A 16,368-nucleotide genomic window follows, 5' to 3' on the forward strand; every position below is an offset into this window, starting at 1 on the left:
TTTTTTTCCTTTTCCCCTCCCTTTTCCCCTTTCCCTTTTTATTTCCCCTTAGTTAAATTGTTTAGTTCATGGTAGTCTTTATTTAATTATTATAATTATTTCCCTTTAATTAAATTATCCTTATCTCAACCCGTGAGTTGTTCTTTGCTTTACTTCTCCCCCTCCTTATCTAAAGGAGGGGGAGTGAGAGAGCGGTTGTGGGGTTTAGCTGCCCAGCATGGTAAAACCACCACACCCTGAAGTACTCTCAGAACTTGCTATAAGTTAGAAGCAACAAAGCTTCAAACTCCTGTCTCAGAGCTGTACAGCAACCAAAATCTGTAAATCTGAGATGGTCTTCAAAACTGCTTTTGGTATCCAAAAAGCAATCCTCCCACCCTCACAGGTAAGAAACCACGGAAGAAATCTTACAGTTACCTCAAAAGGCATGCAGCTATGTATAACTATGAACAACAAGAGCTGAGAAGCTGAAAAAAGTCACCAGAATTGGTTTCAAATTCAGAGATGGGAGGGGAGCAGGGAGAAGAAGCCTGTGAGCAGTAGTCTGAGGTTCACAACTGTCAGCATGAAGACCTGTTGAGCTGATGATTTTGCCACATAAAAGAATTACTGTACATGATCTGTCCTATCTACACACCACACATTAAATGAAACTAAATACAAAGCCACGGGACATTTTAGAATCAACATTTGCCTCCACACCTCCACATCTCCCCCACGAACTCAATTTTAATCCACCGTGTGTTTACCGTGGTCACTGTGCTTTGAGACAATTCTTCTTCCGTACAAACTGTTGACACAGCCAGGGAAGGCAGCCTGGTTGGAGAGGATAACGTTGATGTCTCCATGCCACTGTCCTCATTTAAAGCAGACAGACCAACCACATGGTGTCCGTTCAGTTCGCTAGCTTTAGCCTGAGCACAGGCCTGCAAAGAGCTGAGAAAAGTGCTGTTGTGGAGACAGGTAGTGCTGTGAAAAGTGCTCATGAGCTTTGGTGATTTTTGATCACTCTCATCGGAGTCAAGTTTAGGAAAGGATAGGGATTTGATATTGCTCACTGAAGTGATAGGGGACAGGGACACTTTGGAAGACAAGGACATCTTTTCACAGTTTCCCAACTGCGGTAAAGTGATAAAGCCATTGGGTTTGTGAAGGGGCTTGAAGTCCAACGTGGCCCTTTCTATGGATGCCAGAACCTCCTGATCTTGCAACACAGACTCAGACCCTCCTTTGGGCAAACTGCTATCTAACAGCTGGGCAACAATCGGCCCAGTAGTACCGACATGGATTTCCAGAATGTTTTTTAACTCCTCCTTATCATCGATAGTTTTTAATTCCAGTTTGTCAAATGGGTCTTCTTCACTTTCAAAATCAGCTGGGTTGAAGTCTGCTTTGGGGCGAGGTGGACTAAGAACTTTTTGCTTCACAGCACTGCTGTCGGCTGGCATGGGAGTAAGAATGTTATTGTGCTGCAGACCAGCGAGGATGGGGTTAATAGGAGGAGGCATGGCCTCAGGGCAAGGTCCCTCTGAGAACCCCAGTCTGTTGCTGTCCTCTGGGGCTGCTTTTGAGTTTCCTATTGCTTCTTCTGCCTTTCGTTCAGCTCCTTTCTGGGCAGCTTGAATTTTTTTGATATCTTCAGCCCACTCGATTGTTTTCTTTTCCAGGGAGAAGTCATACTGACCGGTGGTAGAGAGGGAAAGAGGGAAAAAATAAAGACAAGTTATAAGAATCACAGCTACTACTTTACAGCAGAAGTAACACAAGTAACACAGAGCAAGAACTACATGAATCATCACAGACAGACAATTTTTCCCCAGCATCTCTTACAACCTATAGAATGGCAAAACCAGGAGACACCAGCAGTAGTTCGTTTTACCTCTTGCAGCAAAACCTGGCTATAGTCTGGATCAGAATCTCATATTTTGTGTCCATCCTACACTTAGTTTTGTTTAGAGCTACTGATAATCACAAGATCAGTTTCACAACTCTCTCCCCCTCTTCCAACAAGAAAATAGATGCAGTCAGAGTGTGAGAAACAAAGTTGTGTTTTTGCAGTAGAAAACTAATTTTCTGTATTCCAAGGTAGTTGTGTAGTCATAATAAGGAGAAATGCTAAGTAGATAAGTGGACAGTAGGAGGCCTCACTGTTCCAAAATAAGACAGAAGCTTGAGAAAAACAGGATGAGCAGTGTGAGAACAGTAAAAAAAAAAAAAAAAAAAAAAAAAAAAAAAAAAAAAAAAAGATCACAAGTTCTCAAAGCATAAGAAAGGAGAAATTAAAGGGTTGAAAAACAGAAAAAATGTACATATATGGTATAGAGGAGCATCGAGTAGGTTTTCAACCTGTAGTACTCAGCCAATGAGGAAACAGGGGACGTGATCAGGTGTCGGGTAGTATGGAATAAAAGGTTATGATTTGTTTACTAAAATGCACTCCTAATTGGCAGGACGCCCGCCATTGCAATCGCGAATAAAATAGCTTCACAGAAGATCCTGTCTGAAGAAAATTATTGAGATTTTTCTCACAATTAGGGGGCTTGTCCGGGATCTTGTCGCCTACCGAAGAGTTCTTGCTACCACAGACAGGAAGGTGCACCCCGCTGATTTCAGCGGTCCCGTTGGGGGTGGTGGGTTGTCTCGGTATGGCCAGCAAAGGACCGAGACTGTTAGTCTGAAGACAGGCTCTGCGAAGCTCTGGGGAGAAGGGAGGCAAGCACAAACATACACAGACACAGCCCAGAGATAGTCCAGCCCAGATCGGGAACAGGCACAGGGATTACTACTGCTGATAACCTGGACCAGGAAGCCGTGCATGGACCGAGATAAGGGAAACTTTACCGTATCTTGCCTCGAGTTGGGTTTGGAGAGACTCTGGTATGAATGAGTGTGAGTGTGAATGAGACATACTTTTAGTGTGGAGCGAACGTGAAGTCCCGATCCGTGAGGCTCGGTGGTCCTGCAAGGGGACGAACGAAGTCCCCTCGGCTGGAGAGGGACAAAGCGAAAGAGAGAGGAGAGGAGTGAAAGAGAGTCTCGGGGGTTTGGGCCCTTAGGTGTACGGTACCTCGAGCACGGTGAAGTGAGGTGCTTGGTAGTACACCCCACCTCTGTCCTAATCCTAGGTGAAGGCGTGTGGTACCCTGTGGGTGGTAAAGTCCACAGCAGCACGTCAGGAAGAGCTGGGGATTAAGGGTTCCAAGAGTCAGCAGGGTGGGGTTGGAGACCCTGGGATTGTGCCTAAAGACAGTCCTTTGGAGAGAATGATAAAGATTTGGAAAAACAACCCAAAAACTAAGGAAAAAGATTTAAATATATATATATAATTTAAAAATGGTTTGATATTGCGTAATTGTCTGGCCTAAAAAGCCAATAAAAGGAACTTCAGTATTTTGGCCAAAATACAGGTCTGATGAAAATTCAGGCTTGAAAATTATATATAAACAATAAGGTTCTGTTTTCAGAGGAGGAATCAAGTTATGCTCTCTATAATCCTAATATTGCACCAGAGGCAGTGTCTGCTGCTCCAGGAGGGGACACAAGGACTGCAATTGACGCTGTCCCTGGAAAAGGAGCGCACTTTAGTCTCTGGCAAGAATTAGAACAAGGTAGAAGATATACTGAGAGTTTTGCCTTCCCTGATACTAACAGTACTAACACTAACTGTGTATCCTCTTAGGGAGGTTCCAGTGGGACAAGGACAAATACATTATGTGAACTCCCCCTGCTGTGGTTTAACCCAGTCTGCAGCTAAGCAGCAGGGACTGCAATTGATGCTGTGCCTGGAGAAGTCGCACCAGGGAGTGCCGATGCGGGGCCAGTGCCACTCCTCCCTTACCAGGAGAGAGGTTAGGAGTTTTAAGAAGGAAATGAAGTCTTTAACTGAGGGCCTAGCAGAACAGTCAAATCCGTTTATAAGGCCTAGGCTTACACCAAGCCAAGGACGTCTCAGCTTCTTGCTCTGTCCTGCCAGCAGGCAGGCTATGGGTGCAGCAGGAGCTGGGAGGGGACAGACCTAGGACAGATGACCCAAACTGGCCAAAGGGATATTCCATACCATCTGACGTCATGCTGAACAATATATAGGGGTAGCTGGCCAGGGCTGGGGGGGCCGGGCTGCTCGGGGATAGGCTGGGCATCGGTCAGCGGGTGGTGAGCAACTGCACTGTGCATCACTTGTTTCGTACACATTATTAGTAGTAGTACTATTATTATTATTGTTGTTATTATTATTTTTTCTATCTTAATAAACTGTCTTTATCTCAACTCACAGACTTCACTTTCCTGTTTCTCTCCCCCATCCCAGAGAGGGAGGGGGGAGGGTGAGCGAACAGCTGTGTGGTGTTTAGCTGCTGGCCAGGTTAAACCACAACAGATAATAACAACCCACAACACAGAAATCATATGAGAGACTCGGGGTCAGAATGAGAAAGTACTTGGAGATGAATCTTGAGGACCCAGTAGCCCAAAGGCTCTTGAAAGTTTGTTTTGTGATTAAAGCCTGGCCAGATATACAGAAAAAGCTCTAGAAGATGGGAGGATGGAGTAAACAGCGTAGGTAGCATGAAGGTGTATGCCAGGAGGGGAGATGAGAAGGAAAAGCAGAGAGCGAACACAGCATACCGGGTAGTGAGGCAGAGTTGGAGATAGAGGGACTTTTGGGAGAAATCAGGCTCAGGATGGAAAGGAGAGGAAGAGAGAAGAAGGAATGGCAGATGAGGAAAGCTACCTGTGTTGCAGCCTTAATCCTAGCAAGGACAGGCTTTTTGAGAAGATGTTTTAAGTGTGGCCAGGCCGGTGTGGTGGTTTTACCATGCTAGGCAGCTAAACACCACAACCACTCTCTCATTCCCCCCTCCTTAGATGAGGAGGGGAAGAAGTAAATTAAAGAACAACTCACGGGTTGAGATAAGGATAATTTAATTAAAGGGAAAAAATTATTAAGGAAATATTATTATTAACTAAACAATTTAACTAAAGGGGAAAAAAAAGGAAAAGTGGAAAATGGAGGGCAAAAGGGAAAAAAAAATAAATAAAGGCTATATGGAAGAGCAGAGGAAAGAAATTACTCTCTACTTCCCACAAATGAGCGATGCTTGACCACGTCCTTGAATCAGGGCCTCAACGCACGTAGCTGGTGTTCAGGAGGAGGACCGACGATTTCACAACGAGAGCCCACCCCTCCCCTCTTCTTCCTGTTTCCACCTTTTATTGCTGAGTGTGACATCACATGGTATGGAATATCCCTTTGGTTGGTTTAGGTCAGCTGCCCTGGAGATGTTTCTCTTCTCACTTTTTTGTCCACCCCCTAGAAGGGTTAGAGAGAGTCCTGATGTGCCAGCACTGCTCAGCAGCAGACACAACCCTGGTGTGATACCACTGCTGTTCTAGCTACAAGTGCAGAGCACAGCACTGTATGGGCTGCTGCAGGGAAAGTTAACATCCCAGCCAGACCCAGTACAGCCGGCAACTTCAAGTAGGAGTATCTGGAGTGGAAGAAGGAGGAAAGACTGCTGTTCTAAATTCAGAATAGGGGAGTCGGGGCTTCTCGGAAAGCTAGTTCCCTGATAAAGGAAAAAGTATACCTCAAGGGTTCCTCAAAGTGTACCTCAATGGGGATTACTCTACAATTATCATTGTGGGCAAAACAGACTTAGCATAGGAAGATAAATAAAATTTATTACCTATTGCTGATGGGCTGGAGCGGTAAGAAACAGAAACAAGCTGGGGGCACCTTCCCCCCATCCACTCTCTTCCACCTCTTCCTTGCCCTGAGTGGCACAGGGGGCCAGGAGTGGGGGCTGCAGTCGGCCCATGGTGCTTCGTTTCCACCACTCCGTCCCCCTTGCTCTGGTGTGGGGTTCCTCTCGTGGTGTGCTGACCTTCCTGGGCTGGTCCTGCGTGAGTTTCTCCATGGGCAGCGAGAAATGGGCTCTTTGGGAGCTGCTCCAGGTGTGGGTCTGTGCCGTGGGGTCTATTTGTCAGGAGTGAGTAGGTCCACCTTGGGACCCCCTGGGGTCCACCCCCCCACCCCACCCCCATCACCTGCTCCTGGATGGGCTCCTTTCCACAGGCTGCTGCATGGACATCTGCTCTGCCGTGGTACACCATGGGCTGTGGGAGGGGGTCATCCTTCCCCACTAGGGGCCTCTCTGTGGGCCGCGGTGGGGGCTTCGGCTCTGGCACCTGGAGCACCTTTGCACTGCACCCCCCCCTCCTCTGCACTGACCTTGGTGTCTGCTGGGAGGTTCCTCACTCTCCCAGCTGCTGTTGTGCAGCAGTTTTCTTTTCCTTTACTTTGATGTGCTCTCATAGAGATTTAAACTGCATTGCTCATGGCTTGGCTCTGGGCAGCGGTGGGCCTCTTTGGAGCCAGCTGAAACTGGCCCTTATCTAACCTGGGGCAGCTGCTGGATTCTTCTCACAGGGGCTACCACTGCAGCCCCCCCAGTACCAGAACCTTGTCATGCAAACCCAATACACTGGGGCAGCTAGGTCATTATTGGCCTGTAAAGTATCAAGGGTTAAATTAACTAATGAAACCCTAAATGTGATAGGGGTAGATGGGACTGGGATAACAGTGCCACTTTTTGGGGACACCAAGCTGGAGAAGTCGTGCCAGGGAGTGCGGAGCAGCGGGAGCAGAGGGGGGGGGGTGTCCCGGTGGGGCCTCTGGCCATGCAGGGCCAGTGCCACTCCTCCCTTACCAGCAGAGAGGTTAGGAGTTTTATGAAGGAAATTAAGTCTTTAATTGAGGGCCTAGCAGAACAGTCAAATGCGTCTATAAGGCCTAGTTTGTATTCCTGGGGGGAAAAATGTCAATCTTGAGTATGTTATTCACTGGAGAAGAATGTTTAGGAGGGGAATGATTTGCCAGGCAGCTATGGAAGAATGGGAAAGAACTAACACCACCCCCACTCCCCCACCCCCTCTGACCAAGAGTAATTCCAATAGAGCAGAAATATCCGCTTACCCATCTGAAATAATAACAATGCATGACATAGAAATCATATGAGAGACTCTGGGACAGAATTAGAAAGTACTCGGGGATGAAACCTGAGGACCCAGTAGCCTAAGGACTCTTGAAAGTTCATTTTGTCATTAAAGCCTGGCCAGATACACAGAAAAAGCTCCAGAAGGTGGGAGGATGGAGTGAACAGTGCAGGTAGTATGAAGGTGTACACCAAGAGGGGAGAAGAGAAGGAAAAGCCGAGAACGAAACTAATGGTATTCACAGCGTACTGGGTAGTGAGGCAGAGGGCTAGAGATAGAGGGCCAGGATGGAAAGGAGAGGAAGAGAGACGAAGGAATGGCAGACAAGGAAAGCTACCTGTGTTGCAGCCTGAATCCTAGCAAGGACAGGCTTTGAGAAGATGTTTTAACTGCGGCCAGGCTAGCCACTTCAAATAGGTGTATCTGGAGTGGAAGAAGGAGGCCGTGGTGGGGGCTTCGGCTCTGGCACCTGGAGCACCTCTGCACTGCACTCCCCCCTCCTCTGCACTGACCTTGGTGTCTGCTGGGAGGTTTCTCACTCCTCACTCTCCCAGCTGCTGTTGTGCAGCAGTTCTCCTTTTCTTGGATGCGCTCTCACAGAGGCACAAACTGCATTGCTCATGGCTTGGCTCTGGGCAGTGGTGGGCCCCTTTGGAGCCAGCTGAAACTGGCCCTTATCTAACCTGGGGCAGCTGCTGGATTCTTCCCACTGCAGCCCCCCCACTACCAGAACCTTGCCATGCAAACCCAATACACTGGGGCAGCTAGGTCATTACTGGCCTGTAAAGTATCAAGGGTTAAATTAACTAATGAAACCCTAAATGTGATAGGGGTAGAAGGGGCTGGAATAACAGTGCCACTTTTTGGGGACACCAAGCTGAGACTAGGGGATAAAAAGATCATTGGGCAATTATTGTATGCACCCGAGGCAGGGACTAACTTGTTGGGAAAGGATTTAATAATGAAAATGGGCATTCAAATAGCAAATTGTCAGGCTGGAATAACGGTGTTATTAATGGGGTGCTCTCAGACCCTGGGAGCAAAGATATATTTGCCTTTGAGTGGAAAGACCCTGAAATGGGGCGGAAGCAGCAATGCAGATGGACAATTTCACCTCAGGGCTTTACAGGGCCACCAATTTATTTGGGCACGTTCTAGAAGAAATTTTGGAGCAATTCCAACCTCCAAAGGAAGTGTTAATGTTACAATATGTGGATGATCTTTTATTGTCAGGACAAGAGAAAACAATCATGAAAGACGACACTAACAAACTATTCAACTTTCTGGGAAAACAAGGCTTGGGAGTATTGGAAAAAAAATTACAATATATAGAAGGAGAAGTCAAGTACTTAGGGCATCTACTGTCTGGGGGGGAATGAAGAGAAAATCCAGAGAAGATTGAGGGAATTGTTGAGCTACCCCTACCCAAAACTAAAAAGAAGTAAAAAGTTTTAAGAGAAAGAGGTTTTTAAGGAATTAGGAGTCACAAAATCTGAACTAAAATAGATACTCCCTGAGGGGAGAAAAATGATGAATAAAGTGCTAATGAGGCAAATATTAACAGTTTTACATCAAGAGGGTCATTGGGGAACTCAAGCAATATGTGACGCTGTGCTATGGAAATATGTATGCGTAGGAATATATATATACTGTGGCTGAACAAGTATGCAGCAGTTACATAATATGTCAAAAGGTAAATAGGAAAATTATCCACAGTCAGCCCAAGGGGGGGGGGGAGAATCATGAATTCAATGCTTCCAAAATGTACAGGTAGATTTTACAGAGCTCCTTAGAGTAGGTAGATGTAAATACTTATTAGTCTTGGTCGATCATTTGTCAGGGTGAGTGGAAGCTTTCCCTTCAGTATCTGCTACTGTGAACATAGTAACTAAAGTAATTCTAAGAACTCCCAGGTATGGAATTGTTGAAAATATTGACTCTGATCAAGGAAATCACTTTATGTCAGAAATATTGCAAGGGCTCTAGGAATGAAGTGGAAATTTCATACTCCTTGGCATCCTTCCTCTTCTGGAAGGGTGGAGCAGACAGAAAAGAAGCAATTGACTAAGTTCTGGAAACTCAGCTTCCCCAAACAAAGTGCTTACCTTTGGCACTTCTCCGAATTCAAACTGCACCAAGAAAAGATGTGGGAGTTTCACCATATGAAATACTATTTGGATTGCTGTACCTGGACAAAGGGAATGGATTACCTCAAATTGAGACAAAAGATGCTTTTCTTAAGAACTATATACTCGGGCTGTCATCCTTTTTGTCATCTCTCAGGACCCGTGGAGACTGGGATCTGATGCAAACTGCAGAATCGAAGCTGCAACCTGAGTGGAACGGACTGTTCCAAGTGCTCCTGACTACTGAGACAACAGTAAGAACAGCTGAGAAAGGGTGGACTCATTCCTAGATAAAAGCATCAGTTAACCCTGATACCTGAGAGACTGCATTAACAAAGACTTTTAAGGTTAAAACTGTTGAAAGTATCTATTGTAAACCTTTAACTTCTCCTTAGAAGAATTCTTAATGAATTATTGAGCAAAAGGGATTGAATTACACAGAATTGGAGTGTTTCCAGGGAACACTCCCTGGAAGTGGGAGAAAAAGAAAGGGGGATATTCGATCCCCACCAGAAGAATCCTTATCAGTTTGTGATTTTTATTGTTTCTTAATTATTATTTCTTAATTATTATAGGGGTGTATATATACATATAGAAATGATGTATTTTAAGTTCATCTTAGTAATACCTGTTCTCAGTGGATTAGTGATAGGATGGAGGGAAAGTTCGGCATTTCCAATTAATCCAGAACATCTCTCAAGTGAAATAATTGTTGGATTTGTACCCAGATGCCTAGAAAGACTGAAAACGCCTTGTCCCTGATTGCTATTTCCAGCAGCAACTCTGTCTGGATTCTCTAGATTTCTAAAAATGACAGATCTTACTCAGTCCCGGGAAGGAATAGATTTTGAAGTTGAGCTCCCTACGCATAGTCCTGGCTACAACATACTGTGTTATCAAAGGTGCCTTTTAAACAATGATAGAAAACTCAGGAGGCAATATTACTGACCCTGGGTGTGGAAATATCCATGAAGTAGGGAATAATCTATACTGTATACCGAATATGGCAGCTACGGGAACGCTAATATACATAGTGCACACCAGATACAACATGAGAATCCTGTAACCAGAAGGCCTGTTCCAAATATCAAGGGGTGGTACTGGCTATGTGGCAATAAATCCAGGAAGGTGTTGCCCCTAGGATGGAAGGGAGATTGCACCCTGGAGGCAATAATTCCAAATGTAACTATTATTGAACACCCACAAAGCCGAAGCCCCCTTGAGACCACACGTGGAATTAAGCGGATTCCAGATAATCCTTTAGTAAAATTCTCTAGCATTTCACAGTTTTGCAAAGTGTTTTTTATCTTGTTTAGGGGTGATTGAATTAGAAAAAAACATTGTAAATATCTCCAAATACAAAAATATTGTAAATATATTGAAGAACTAGAAAATAAGTTTGATAAGTTTGCAAAAATAGTACTCTAGAATCAAATAGCATTAGATTTATTAATAACCTCAAAAGGAGGAGTGTGCACTATAATTAATACTAGTTGCTGTATATATGTAGATCAAATGGGACGGATTTGACTGATCTCAAAAATATTCGGGGGGAAAAAAAGCAAAACAAGATCCTACGTAGAGTGGCTCAAGATGACACTTTCTGGGGATTTAGAAACATTTGGGAGAAGCTAATTTCGCAGTTACCTGAATAGAATTGGATCAAACAACTGTTTGTTTGTATTGTAATAATAATGGCATTGTATATCTATCATCTCCCGTGACATCCGAAGAAGAATATTGCACCTCAATGTTGGAAAAGCTCAAGAGTGCGGTATGTGAAGAGGTACAAAAACAACAAGAGGAGTAAGAAAAGAAGAGGGGGGAATTGTGAGGAACAAAGTTGTGTTTTTGCAGTAGAAAACTAACCTTCTGTATTCAAAGGTAGTTGTGTAGTCATAATAAGGAGAAATGTAGAAAAGTAGATAAGTGGACAGCAGGAGGCCTCACTGTTCCAAAATAAGGCAGAAGCTTGAGAAAAACAGGATGAGCAGTTTGAGAACAGTAAAACAAAGATCACAAGTTCTCAAAGCATAAGAAAGGAGAAATTAAAGGGTTGAAAAAAAGAAAAATTGTACATATATGGTATAGAGGAGCGTCGAGTAGCTTGTGAACCTGTAGTACTCAGCCAATGAGGAAACATCGGAGGTGATCAGGTGTTGGATAATGGGGAATAAAAGGTTATGATTTGTTTACTAAAATGCACTCCTGATTGACAGGACGCCAACCATTGCAATCACAAATGAAATAGCTTCACAGAAGATCCTGTCTGAAGAAAATTATTTGAGATGTTTCTCATAAGTGGAAGCCTGAAGTGTTAGTGACAGCGATGTCATGCGTGATAGACAGTCACACCCAGATCTGGCGCCACTGAACAAGGCATTCAATACTACAGCAGAGTAACTTTTGCCTCCAAAGAGCATTAATGTATTTATCAGTTCCCCCTAAAAGATTCCTAAGGGACCTGACACTAACTTTAGACCCACTGGTTGGAGAGGTATCAGCATTCTCATACCTGTGCTAAGGACTCACCAGCCAAAGGGGATGTGCTGGCTACTCTGAGAACAACTTTCAATAGTAGCAGATTTTGCCACTGTTCTTGGCATGACTGGATCCCACAAGCTTTTCTCATTTGACATCAGCTCCTTCAGAGTTGGGTTAGCACATAAGACATTTAGATAAGCTACTCACTACCAGCGCACAGGCCATTCTGGTAGCCTGACTGAGAGGACAAAATTCTGAACACACTAAATATATGTGAAGCTTTAATATCTTACAGAGACCAAACACCCTTAGTGCCCTCCATATCATGACAAAACATTCAGAGAACACAGCCTACAAAGCTAAGTCCAGGGTGTAACCTACCTGTGACTCACAAGAATTACAGCCTGCTTGCCAGGATGATGTCACATAACCGAAGGGGTAATAAGACATCCTATCCTAGCTCTGAAGAGCAACAAGTCGGAAGGTTTGCTACGCCTCTGCTGGGCTTTTCTGGGACTCACACTGTGCTATCCATCCCATAGCAGGCTCCAGAGAGAACCTGGAGACCTATCTCAACTCTATACTAAGTAGTTTTCCCTTCCCTTAGCTCTAAGAGATGGGACATGCAATTTATCAACAAGGTGATTTTGAAACACAACTCACTGGCAGAAGTGCTGGGCACTATTCATTCCACACTTTGCCATCTGAGCAGAGCTATCATAGCTGTATACTTACAAACACACATGTTTAGACGCATGAAATACTAGGTACATGGCTTTGGTCAATTTAGCCTCCATGCACTTTTACTATTTTGAATAGCTCCCACCAGAACTGTAAAAAAAGCCAAGTAGTTCTGTGCAAGGCATAGCCTACATGATCACATCATTTTATTTGAGGCATTGCAATCCAACCAGGCGTACTGTATTTGAACCCCAGCTTGGCTGGAAAACAGAGATAGCACAGAATATGTTCATACTTGTAGAACCCTGTTTGAGGGTATGCCATAGCATTGGTGTTTCAATTCTTACCATCTTTCCTCTTAAAAATACAACTTAGTTTAGCAATGTCAGGGTAGCATTTAAACCTTTATCTGTTACACAAGAACACTGTGTTTTTTTTTGGAGTAGATACATTAAAATAAATGCCATCAGACTTTTTATAGTGATAAGTAGTACAAACTTTTTGCATGGCTTACAATATTATCTTCCTCTACATTCTAGCAGACTATGAAATAACAGTATAGCACGGTGAAGACTAACACCTGAACAAAATATAGTTCACAGCATCACATGTTGAAGACCTAGGGTCACAGAGGAAAGAGCAGAAGTGCACAAACCATCCTTACCTGGGCTTCTCTGACAAGCTGAGAAGAATCAGGCAGGCAGAAACCAATGGGTAATCCAACCTTCGAAGAGGTTTTAAATTTGTCTCCTATCTTAAATGGGACGTCGTCGAGATAACTGAAAGGCCCTAAGATCACAAGAAGAAATTGTATCAAGAACCTTACAAATTTGATGCATTCAGTTAAATCTCATGTTTCTGTATGTGGCAGCTACTCTTTCTCTGCTACCCCAACCACACAATTTGACTCAATACAAAGGAAGTTGCGTGATAAGAAACACACTGAATATGCCTAGACTTCATTGCTTCAGTTTTATTATTTTTAAAAGAATATTCTAGTCCATAACTATATTTTAAAACATTCCAATTGCTAAGCAGATCTTGAAGTTAATATTCCAGCATCTTAGCTTCCCTCATGACAACACTGCCTACACAACCAGAAATTGAAGCTCTCCTGAATGTTGCGTTCTGTTATGCCTCTATAGAAGGAGCCATCAGTTTTTGTTATATTCAAAGCAAGTTTTAAAATGACCCAGCTCTAGAGCAGCTAAGAAACAAAAAAAGTTTTGACATACAAGTGAAAAGTAACATTTGGACAGAAGTGGTCACAAGGACAAAGCGGTCCAGGTGATCCGCTTTAAACAAAACACAGTGAAATAGCTCAAGAATATTGAGTGTAGCAATTCTGACTTTTCAAACAAGGCAATCTAACTGGATCCAGTCTGATTTGTGATCACTCCAGTGAGGGGCCACAAACTTATTCCATGGTCCTCCATCTGTACTTTACATCTGTCACTTACGTGTAGCATTTATAGTGTTTTAGGACAAAAACTTTTCAAGCACCCTGCAAGCTCACTAGGCAGAATCACCAACAACTCAAGCTCCTCCAAGAAGCCAGACTAAAGTTGTTGTTTTTTCCATGAGCTGCTGTGAAGAAGTGTGAGAAAACCCATAACGTAAATTGTAGCCAGTTTCTAGATTAACTGGTCTAACCTTTTGGAATTATAGGCAAGGTTTTTGACTGTATATTACTAGACAAAAACTTCAAATTGTTGTTATCATTTGGAACTTCGCTCTGAATGCTACAGATCCGACAAGACATTAGTGACAACGTGAGATGTTTAGTGACTAACCTCTTGCTAAGTGAGCTGTGACTTGCCATTTTTATCTGACCCATTTTCATACTTGGATGACAGTTTAAGTACTATTTGTGCTCCTTCACTGTTGACTAATTTACAATAACACAGCCACAAGCTCCAAGAGGACAAGCAGCTTTTGAGAACAGGAATATCCTGTTAATTTGGAATCAAATGTTTATGTGCTGTCATCAGTTGACCTCTCATGCTATAAACTGCATTGGCTGGTCCCAGAGCCCTGTTGGGACACAGAGGGCATTTCCCCTAGCCCTGACACCCTCAGGCTGAACAACCTACATGGCACCCATACTACTGTGAGATATGTTCATCTGATTTGTGTCAGTATGGAACAGTGCTAGGGCAACATGGTATGATGAATGTGACCTTCTGTCTTACATACCCTTGTATAACCACAAGTCTAAGAAAAACAGAGTGGTTAATGTATATAGTTCTTGTATCTTGCAAAGGAATGTTTTAGCAATTCGTGTCAATAGAGAGCTTGAAGGGAAATGTATTTGTAGGCTTTTCCTTGAAGTCTCTGATATCTGGGGAGTCAGCACGAGAGACCCCCAGAGGGACCACCGGAGACTGATACGCATGCTCCAGTAGGAGGGTTTGGATTCCAGAAACTAATTATAATAACCCTGGTTTTTTTTTAGAAGTAGTAATGAATATGTATCAGCCTAGGAGCATAAAAAACAGCTGCTTGATGTAACTGGTGTGCATCTTGGTGGAGCAGAGACTCCCGGCGCACCCAGCACTGTTTGCTTACCTCTATTCCTTTAATAAATTGTAAACTTTGATTATAGTCCTATTTTGAAGACTGAGCCATTTATTACAAATGGGGGATCGTCCGGGATGGCTTTGGTTCCTGTATTCTGATTTGATCTAGGAGAGGCACCCCACCATTTAGTGGCTCCTGTTTGAGTCAGGTCGGGACTAATGCCATCTTGAACCTGAATAAAGGTAAGCAAATAATTTGATTTTTTTATGAGCTCCCTTGCTGGCTGCAGCACTGTATTTTGCCCGTAATTCTGCGCGCAAAGATCCGAACGAAGACGACGGAGTCATAAGTGTTTAAGGAGTATACCGTTTGGTTGGGTGGGATTCGGTTGCCTGTGTGTAAGAGTGTAACTTAGACTTCCGAAGTCAGTGTGGAGGTCTTCTAACCGCGGTTCCAATCTCCCGTGAGGGACTTGGCCAGTGAAGGAAGTGATTCCTATAGGATTCGTGGATGGGTGATAGGTCCTAAACCCCCTGCAAGACACTCTTACTAAGGTAACCAAGGGCTGTGGGAATTGCCATAGTAAAATTCCTAGATGGGTCAGACAGAATTGAAGACCAAGGACCAGAGAAAGGGAGCAAATTACCAGAAAGTCCATTAGGAATAATGATTAGAAATTGGAACAATAGGGGCCCCAGAAAATGAAAGAGTAAATTAAAAATGGTCCAGTATTATATGATAGAAACACCAAAAGAACCTTTAAGACCCCATGTATTTTGGTTGATATTTGGGTCCATGGTGGACAGGGTCTGTCAGGCTTTGAACATTAATGTTAATAGTAGAATACCCGTGGATCCGGAAGAGAGCAAGTATGCTGCAGCTGAAACATTGGAATTAGAAATTAGAGAGCAATTGATTAAGAATGAGTATGTGCTACATTTGTGATGTACTGTGCCTGTGCTGCGCTTAGACCTCCAAATAACAGGAGCCTCTTGGACCCCGAGAACCAGATCAAAACAACCTCATGGTTTGGACTTTAACCAAGGGGTCTGAGATAAGGAGGACTGTTCACAAAGGGACAGGTTATGCATATGTATAGGAGTGTTGGGAAACTTCATGTATATGTAACTCTTTACTAGATATAACCAAAGCAAGTTGTCACATTAGGCGTGCACGACTTTGGCAGGACTACCCCCACGTGCCGCCCAGAACTGAGTAAACATACCTACTTTACAATCTTACTGATTGTGGAGTCAGTTTTCTGTGAGTCATTTTGGTGAGCCAGGCAGGAGACACTCTGCTCAGCTGCAGGATCGGCTGCAGAGCAGATGCCCCTAGGTGCACCCTGAGCGTTTTGCTTGGAGGGGACTCCACTCTCAGCCGCTCACTGCAGGAGCAGACAAAGATCTCCTGAGGCTGCGGACAAACGGTATGTTTTCAGCTGCTGGAGGGATACTAACTGGAGTGTTAATAATTGTATGTCTTATTCTTAAATGTCCAGGTATTTTGTGTTGAAAGTATTTGTGTAAGTGGAAGGGTTTGAAACAAAGTGGAATAAGTCACT

General features: G+C 43.8%; 1 protein-coding gene across 1 annotated transcript; it reads right to left on the reverse strand.

Moving 5' to 3' along the window:
- Window positions 1-432: 432 nt before the first annotated feature.
- LOC116501265 (ubiquitin-associated protein 1-like) lies at window positions 433-14,046 on the reverse strand. The gene is made up of 3 exons (XM_032206786.1): window positions 13,938-14,046; window positions 12,949-13,073; window positions 433-1,679 (listed from the first exon to the last, which is right to left on the reverse strand). The coding sequence occupies exons 1-3, from the start codon at window positions 14,044-14,046 to the stop codon at window positions 684-686; spliced, it is 1,230 nt and encodes a 409-aa protein (XP_032062677.1). The 3' UTR covers window positions 433-683.
- Window positions 14,047-16,368: the final 2,322 nt, after the last annotated feature.

Source organism: Aythya fuligula, chromosome W (genome assembly GCF_009819795.1).
Source record: "Aythya fuligula isolate bAytFul2 chromosome W, bAytFul2.pri, whole genome shotgun sequence".
In the NCBI taxonomy this organism is placed as follows: domain Eukaryota; kingdom Metazoa; phylum Chordata; class Aves; order Anseriformes; family Anatidae; genus Aythya; species Aythya fuligula.